The sequence below is a fragment of the Phyllopteryx taeniolatus genome, chromosome 13, assembly GCF_024500385.1.
Source record: "Phyllopteryx taeniolatus isolate TA_2022b chromosome 13, UOR_Ptae_1.2, whole genome shotgun sequence".
NCBI lineage: Eukaryota > Metazoa > Chordata > Actinopteri > Syngnathiformes > Syngnathidae > Phyllopteryx > Phyllopteryx taeniolatus.
In genome coordinates this window covers 12,446,084-12,454,880 of record NC_084514.1, presented here as the reverse complement: position 1 = coordinate 12,454,880, position 8,797 = coordinate 12,446,084, and the positions used below count along the sequence as shown (strand labels likewise).

Below are 8,797 nucleotides of genomic sequence, written 5' to 3'. Positions count from 1 at the left end.
AATACACAAGAAATTGAAAAAAAACCAAAACACTGGGAACATTTACTAGTGATGATTGAGAGGGAAGTCTGGGCGTCCCTGCTAAAGCTACTGTCTCCGCGATAAGCGGTAGAAAACGAATGGCTGGATGATTCCGATCTTCAGAGATTGTCCAGATGATGCAACATGGATTTTGGGGGGTTTTGGAGTGGACCATCTGAAATTTTGCAGATTAACTTGCTCAAACTCACAACCCGGGGGCCAAATGAGGCCTACGGGACGATCTTTTGTGGCCCCCCTACCTTACATCAATCGTTTAGTACCCTTGCTCTATTACATTTAATAAAACATAAACTAATACTATTTCCTAGATGAATAGTATTCTTGACTAAATCTACACTGCCTTACTCTGAGATGTCATATCATCTCTCTATTTTCAAGCAAATTGACCTGGCAAGGTGTCACAATGCAAGAAATATATGGGCTCCGTTCAATTGTTTCAGAATATTTATTCAGCAAGCACCAATAACATCCAACAGAAAATAGAAAGTCACTAAGATATTGCTTATATATGGCATCAGTTTACACACAATCAATACAACATATCTTCACTAACAAACCCTCCTATGTCACAAAAGCAGCAAATACAGTACAGTGAGCACATAGTTTGAGGGTTACAGTTAGTTTGAGCGTTACAGTTTACGAAGACACTTCTCGTTGAATAGGTTACATGAAAAGAGCTGATGTTAAGTCAATGTTCAAGCTTTGTCTTTCAAACGTATCTTCACTATACCAGCTGTATACAAAACAAAACTCAGTCTAATGTTGAGAACTGTTACAAGAAGAGCACCATGTAGTATTCCGTAACCGAGCCACATGCTCGCCAACTTTAATCCGACTTTATTATGACCTTTTCTCTGCATAGTATTGCTGTAATCCAGTGGGTGAGAACAGCCATTTTGTTGCTAAAGCGATTAGAATGTTATGTTCATTGATGCGGACCACAGAGAAAATACACGTTCAAAGAACAATGACTACAATGAATGGATGACGACATACGTACACGTTTTAAATGCAAATATAGGGGTTTTAATATAAAACCAAAGTGCCATTCGTGTCCCACATCTTTTCTTTTCTTTTTTTTTTTTTTTTTTTACACTTCAAATAATTCCATGGGAAAGTTAAAAAATGATCAACTATACAAATCCCACATTGGACATCATCACTGCTCCTAATACTGCTGCTGGTCCTCAATCTGGTTCACTCGGTCTGAAAGGTCACCGAGTGGATAAACAGTTAAGAAAGTACAGCCGAGAGCAACTGTAGGAGTAAAATGATTCCGTTTGATCAGTGCAGCGCGTTCGTAAAATTGATAACTCAATCACATCTCAATTGTGGCTATTAGATTGTACAGTAGCTACATTTATAAGTGGACTCGAGGTCGGCGAAAGGATATGTCTTCTGCTCAAGTCTTGAATGGTTGACTGCACTTTTTTCTGGAACAGAATCTGAGCTTCACACTTGCAGGCATCTTGCGTTATTTCACTTCTCATTTCCTCTGAAAGAAGTAGAAAATCATGAGCAGTCAAAGCTGTGCACATGACACAACCCGATTCCTTTTAAGCCCGCGTAAAGATTATGGAGCTGAACTGACAAATCAAGAGTGATCAGCAATTGTTCCATGGGTTAAAAAAACCCTACTGATAGAACTGGTAAGACACAATCATTTGTCTTTGTCCATTAGATTACAAATACTGTATGTGCGTTCAATTTGCAGACAAAGAGCTACACGGCGGTCAAGTGTGAATGGCTACCGCATGTTAATAATAATGATTGAAAGATGCAGTTCATCACATATGTTAACATTTTGCTAGCAAAATAGAAAGGTTAATCCAATGCTAAACTGAAGCAAGCTTCCTTCATGAGGTCACACCACAAATATCCTATTGTGCACTCATATATGGAGCAGTGATAAAACATCCATAAATGACCATCTGAAGAGGACGTCGGACACTGTGCTCATGGATTCAGGCAACTGCTCACTTCCTCATGACTGCAGAATGCAAAAAGACAAACACTGTCAAAATATTCAAGAAATATGCCCATCATAAAAGGAGAACCGTGACTCTCCCTCTTGTTCTCACCCTCTCTAATACAGTACTGCACGTTCAAAAAGAAAGCATTCTTACGTGAGCAAGTTCTCTTATCTGCATTCAAAATATATCCCGCACGACACTTGCAAATGTACGAATCGCCGCTGTTGATGCACATATGCTGGCAGTTGTGTCCGAGAGTACAAGCATCCACACCTGCAAAGAGACACTTCCGTTTCGAAGGAACTCAAGTTCTCAGTTGGGGAAATTTTAAATCCTCACATCGGAAGCGGAAAATGTGACAATGTTCACGGTTGCTTACGTGAGCACGTTCTCTGATCTGCATTCAAATGATATCCCGTACGACACTTGCAAATGTACGACTCTCCGCTGTTGACGCAAGTATGCTGGCAGTTGTGTCCGAGAGCACAAGCATCCGCGCCTGCAAAGAGACGCGCAAACGTCTAAGGAACTCGAATTCTCCGTTCGGAAACCATATGACGTGTAAACATCGGAAAATGGGACAATGTTCACAGTTGCTTACGTGAGCATGTTTTCTGATCCACATTCAGTATGTATCCTACTTGACATCTGCAGTAATAGGAGTTTCCATTATTGACACAGATTTGCTGGCAGTCGTTACCTCTGGCACATGCATCTGCCACTATACCTGCAACAGAAATGTGCAGCTCAGTGGCAGAGACAGATACAAAATCGGCACTTTGTGCAGGATTTAAAGGTGGCAAATTGTCAATTCATTTCATTTGTGCTTCCCAGGCCACATCGTATTGGGACGGTACATTGATTTAAAACTGCCGCTTTGACACAAACTAAAAACATGTGATGTAACAGAACCGATACTTTGCAATCAAACAGTGTCAATGAACTGACAATGAATTCATTTGACATTATATTTCAAATTCAAACATGAGGATGTACTTGAAGGCAAACCTGAGCATCATCTCCATGTTTCAAACAAAAAGTTCTTACGTGAGCATGATTTTTTGTCTGGATGCAATGCATATCCTGGATGACATTTGCAGATGTAAGAGTCTCCATTGTCAAGACAAATGTGCTGGCAATCATGTCCAGCGGCACATGGATCTGAACCTGGGAAGAGACATTAGGCAAATAGAAAAGTGGCGAATGATATTTTACTAGCTATGGTTTGCGACACCTCATCAATACTAATTTTACTCGACCTCAGCGCTGCCTTTGATACCGTTGACCACTACATACTACCAAAAATCGCCTCGAAACGCGTATCGATATTACAGGCCCAGCGCTTTCTTGGTTTGGATCTTATCTCTCAAATAGGATGCCCCATGTAATTCATGGTAATGTGACCTCTGACTATGGCGGAGTCCCGCAGGGATTGGTACTTGACCCTCTTTTGTTCAGTACTTATATGCTGCCGCCGCTTAGCAATATCATACTCAAATATGAGAAGAGCTTTCATTGTTACACTCAGCTATACATGCCATTAATACTAACTAGCCCACGTGATAGCTCTAATCTGGAGTCATGTATCGCTGAGATTAAACTCTGGATGTCCTGTATCTTTCTATTCCTTAACCCTGAGAAAACTGAGCTGTTAATTATTGGCCCTGCAAAACGTAGCCACGTGTTTAAGGGCACTATTCTACGTTTTGACAAAAGCACCATTACCCACATTGAGTCAGCAAAAAATATCGCCCTTATATTCGATCATTGCCAACTGTAGGCCTGCGAAGCTCTTTGAATCCCTTTTGTGATTAAGGGCTGTAAAAAATAAACTTGACTTTTTTCCGTTTGTTTTCTTTTCTTTTAGAAATGCTGCCCTGTGCCTCCACACACATTGCACATACCAGAAACTGCCACTGGTAAACAGAAAATATGTGACACTAATATGAGAATATTGATGATGAGACAATCTATGGGAAAAAAAACATGTATGTACGAACGTGAGCATGTTTTCTGGTCTGCGTTCAGGATGTATCCCATTCCACATTTGCAGACGTAAGAGTCACCACTGTTAACACAAATATGTTGGCAGTCATGTCCCCGGGCACATGCATCTTGACCTGAAAAGCGGTGGTCTCACATTGTAACTGGTCAGTCGTACTTTTGAATCAGGAGAAAGGCATGGTTTATGCAAAGACGTGAAAAGATGAATAGTCTTACGTGAGCACGTCCTCTTGTCCGCGTTCAAGACATAGCCGGCCCAACACTGACAGCTGTAAGAGTTCCCATTGCTGACGCAGACGTGCTGGCAATTATGCCCGCGAGCGCAGGCATCCACTCCTGAAAGAAAATGTCTGATTGGCTTAATTCGAGTTGCTTTGTAGCTGATATTTGAATCGACTTATTAGTATTTGTTTTAAATTAGTCACTCATGAGCAATGATTGATTAGTAATTGTATTGGAGTTTTGTCATTTCATCACCGTCTTAATTCTGTATTAAAAGACATGCACCGGATAGTTAATGTCAAATTTGACACAAGCATTTGACATATCAAATGCGCCCCTCATTCCCCCATGCCATGCAAAACCATGCAAACCCTGCAAGCAAACAACACTACTACGGGAACTACCAAAGAAGCGTGCTACTACACTTTGGAATGGGAATTGCTTCTTTGGATATTTGGACATTTTGATCTCTTTTCTGATTTGAGTAATTTGTAAGAGAAATAAAGCTGTCATTTTGAAACCTTGTTCCCATTTCACAGTTTGTAGGAGCACTCGCATAAGTTCATACTGCCGTTGAGCAGCTGGGCTGCTCAAAGCACCCATTCCATTCCATAAAGATACGTTAAGTAGAATGTTACAGTTTGTACTTACTGTAATTGTATTACATCATTCATGAACAACTTTGTTCACTTGTTGTAGAATGTGTTGTTGATCGTACGATGGATGTTTGGAGCAACTGAATCTATAGCATCTTGGCTTACCGCTTTTGGATATGAATGAACGTTATCACAGAAAATACCAAAAAAATAACCCTCTATACCGAAAACACTTGGCTCGAAGCTTAATGCCAACATCGTGTTTAAAAGTGCGATCGGGGAATTTGGAAGACGACTTAAATGGCTTTTGTAAAAGATTAGTTTTCAAGTAAAACCTTGGGTAAACACAGATTTGGCCTTGTATGATTAGCCCTGAAGGCTGATTAAAAATGCAGCAGCCCAAGTTGAATTCGTGCAGAGCTTAGCGCATCGAGGTACGTGAGCAAGGACGCACGGCATGTGGCAAAATCTGCGGCTCAGTTTGCAAAGAGCAGCGCACACTGCGAAAACTCACGGGCAGCCTCATAGCAGGTTGGGACCACTTGAAGGTTCTCGAAATTGCCAGATCGACCGGTGATCTAAGCTTAGTCGGTCTTCTTCTTGAGGGTGGTTAGTAGTACTCGGGCCATTGTACATCATTAATGCTGTCTGCATTTGAAGTACAACGCCGTGTGTATGAATAACATCGGTTAGTGAACACTTTTGGAGGGCAATCCAAACTCGCCCTTTTTATATCGACAAAGAAGACGACCGTTGACCTTAAAATGGAGAGTCATGCAATATGGCGCTGCCCATGAATAATCACAGTTTTTAATAAGAGGGATAATTTTGACATACCGCTTTTTCTCTTTTTGTCAGTTTCATTTTTTATCCTGCCAGCGTGCGCTATTCGGACACCGCCAAATGGAATAGCCACACTCTCCAGATCATCCTTACCACATAAGGTTTCCCTAAATTTTCCAGTGAGCTTCTCTATGACACCATACGTCTCCACGTAGAAGACGTGATCTTCTAGAGGCTGGCTGGCCATGAGGCGGAGGGACATCAGATCTGCTCTGTCCACTCCCACTGCATAGATTTCAATGCCGGACGCCCGGGCTGCTGCTGATACCTCTTCCACCTGGTCCTGGGGTCTCCCATCAGTCACTACGATGGCTACTTTGGCAATTTTCTCGGAGCCGGTTCGGGCACCTGCCTCGGCAATAAAAGCTTTGTCCACGGCGGCCTTAATGGCTACGCCTGTCATGGTGCCAGAAGCTAGAGGCTGAACACGGGCCAATGCCTGCTTTAAGGCGTGCTTGTCAAAATACGTATTCAAATGAAACTCAATCTTTACTGTGCTGGCATAATTGACGAGGCCCACTCGGGTGGCATCTGAGCCGATCTCCAGGGTGTCCACCATGTCTATCAGGAACTCCTTGGCCTTTTCAAACTCAGCAGGCCGCACGCTGCGAGAGCTGTCCACGATGAAAACCAAATCTATTGGACGATTCCTGCAGTTTGAGGATGATGTGACTGGGAGACAAAAAAAAAGAAAAAGACCAGATATTTTGTTAAAAAATAACAAAGTGAAGTAAATCAAACCTGGGCACAGAGCTACAGTATGCCACGTCCGAGACAGTGGCAACTCTGAATTCGTGGGAGCGGGCACAGTGCCTCCCTCCCTCATTAGATCCAGTAAACAGACACATTTTTCTTTCTTACCACTATAGCATCTGCTATTTTACATTTAGCACATGGGGTTAGGATGAATGAGCCCTAATAATTCTGCCCAGCAACAAGTGATAACAAGGAAAAATAATCCATGCAAACGTGTTGGTCCACGATGCTAAGATTGAATTTCTCTTGTCTCTAATAATGATTAATGATTTGTATAACTGCCAGTGAAAAAGCAAGTAGAAACCTTAAGAAAGATGACTGTATGTGGTTGGTACTGTCACAATTGTATTTTTTATTTTTTCCTAGAAAAATTCCACTCTGCCGAGCTACCAAACATGCCTCGGGCAAAATATTATTTGAGCAAAGATACTAATTCCTACTCAAAAAGAAAGCTTCTGAAGTCGGTGCACAGTAGGACAGTTTATCGGCAACTTTTTCTTGTATGTTTTAGTACCTGTGGCAGTTCTGGAGGATACAGGAGAATTGGGATGTTGAGCATACAGCTGAGAAGCGTGCTTTGCTGCTTTTGCTTGCAGCTGTGAAAGCGGCTGGTGATGAGAGAGCTGATAGCGATAGAATCTGGAATTAGTGCCGCCGGCTTTTCAAGGGGGGGATAGGGTAGAGGAAGGAGTGTTAGAGCAGCAGCAGCAGCTCCGGTTTGACTCAAGCAACGAAGATATGAAAGATAATGCAAAAGAACAGCCTGGTTATTATTTTTGGAAGAACCGTAAAACAATGTATACATACACATCACAAAAAAGGAGGCACATATAAGCCATTTAGGTCATGCCTATTTGTTAACCACTTGCACATTCACATATATTATTGAGGCTAATAAAATCTTGATCTCATGGAGTAGTTCTGTATTCTCATGTTGTTGGGTTTAAAAAGTGCTTTGCAGCCGCTGTCAAAATGGTCAGTGATCTTTATTCATCTCTAGCAGACTTATCAAATAGCTCATTAGATAGTTGACAGATAGTAAGAATTTAAAATAGCTTCTCTCCAGATATATTACGAAAAATTTGTTTTGATGTTTTGATTTATTGCTAAAATATTTTCAACATCGCTGGAGGGTCATCGATGGAGAACTGACTGTTCAAATGTCTACTGCAAGATCACTGCCCCCCCCCCCAAAATCTGTATAAAGCCGCACATTGTTAGTCAAAAGCTGCAAATGTGTGCCCAGTACTTTGTGGCAAATTGTACAGCAAATGTATCAATACTATAAGAAACAAACAAGGCTGACACAACATGCAATAAGCAGTAAACACGAAAGACAGGGGGAAAAAAACGTACTTGCTGAGATGAGGTTCCGTGGTTGCTGTGCTAAGTAGTTATGACTACTGGTCTGTGCATCCTGCTGCATCTCATCTCTCTTCCGGACCTCCTGGGAAATTTCGGTGCTTCGTACTTCATCGGAGGCTCGTTCAGTCGATCTGATGTCTTCAAAGCTGCCATGAACCCTCGGGGACACCTGTGGTGACGCCTTTGGGAGGGAATGACCTCCAATTATTTTGGTCTGCCGGTGGTGTGGTCCAAACTGTGATCCCAGAGTTCCCGGAATCAAGACGCTTATGATGAGACAGGCCAGTCCCCAAATGAATGAGATCATGTTGCCTGTTGTCTTGCTACTTACCCTCCAGTCTGCAGCTAAAGATGACTGTAGCCTTTTTATATGATCTTGTCCATAGGGCGTGGACAATCTGAGGCCCAATCCAGAATGATGAGGAGGCGGAAGGGCAGGCGCCACTGCTGGATGTGCAAAATGGAGTCAACTCACAGAGAACATACTGCAGCTTCCATTGATTCTTCCTTCATAGCTGTCATGAAAAGAAAAAAATGGAATAATAATAATAAGTCAGGGTGATTGTTATTGCTTCTATCTTAAGATATGATTCCAGGACTAGCCTTGTACAATGTCTCAAGAGTCATGACGGGCATGAAAGGATGAATTAATAATACAAAAGTCAATCTGGGCAAGGAGATACTTAGAGGCTTATTCCACTCTTTTAAAAAAACAATCCTAATACTATGACTACAATGCAAAAGTACCTCTTTTTGCAAGAATAAAAGTTGGTGCAACAGGTCCCGATTAAAGACACTGTTTATCACACTGTGAATATTACATGTGTTCATCCTGAAATTGTTAACATACGATTTAAAATGACCATCAAAATTGTCAGAAATTGTTGCTGATCATTTTAAATTCAAATGGAATCAAGTTACATACTGCGTGTGAGCATTCCAATGTAAACACACAACCATTTTTTTCTCAATAAGACAAAAAAAATGTGTGTTGTA

At 41.6% G+C, this 8,797-nt stretch overlaps 1 protein-coding gene across 5 annotated transcripts; it reads right to left on the bottom strand.

The window, feature by feature from the left end:
• Positions 1 to 468: 468 nt before the first annotated feature.
• Positions 469 to 8,157, bottom strand: LOC133487495 (matrilin-3-like). Of its 5 annotated transcripts, XM_061794141.1 has the most exons (11): positions 7,793 to 8,157; positions 6,951 to 7,094; positions 5,675 to 6,352; positions 4,236 to 4,355; positions 4,016 to 4,135; positions 3,063 to 3,182; positions 2,617 to 2,742; positions 2,395 to 2,514; positions 2,169 to 2,288; positions 1,438 to 1,537; positions 469 to 1,265 (listed from the first exon to the last, which is right to left on the bottom strand). In XM_061794141.1, the coding sequence occupies exons 1-11, from the start codon at positions 8,106 to 8,108 to the stop codon at positions 1,211 to 1,213; spliced, it is 2,019 nt and encodes a 672-aa protein (XP_061650125.1). In that variant the 5' UTR covers positions 8,109 to 8,157; the 3' UTR covers positions 469 to 1,210. The 5 variants fall into 5 exon arrangements, with proteins under 5 accessions (XP_061650125.1, XP_061650124.1, XP_061650128.1 ...); XM_061794140.1 differs by lacking the exon at positions 469 to 1,265 and having other exon boundaries at positions 1,272 to 1,537; XM_061794144.1 differs by lacking the exon at positions 469 to 1,265 and having other exon boundaries at positions 1,403 to 2,032.
• Positions 8,158 to 8,797: the final 640 nt, after the last annotated feature.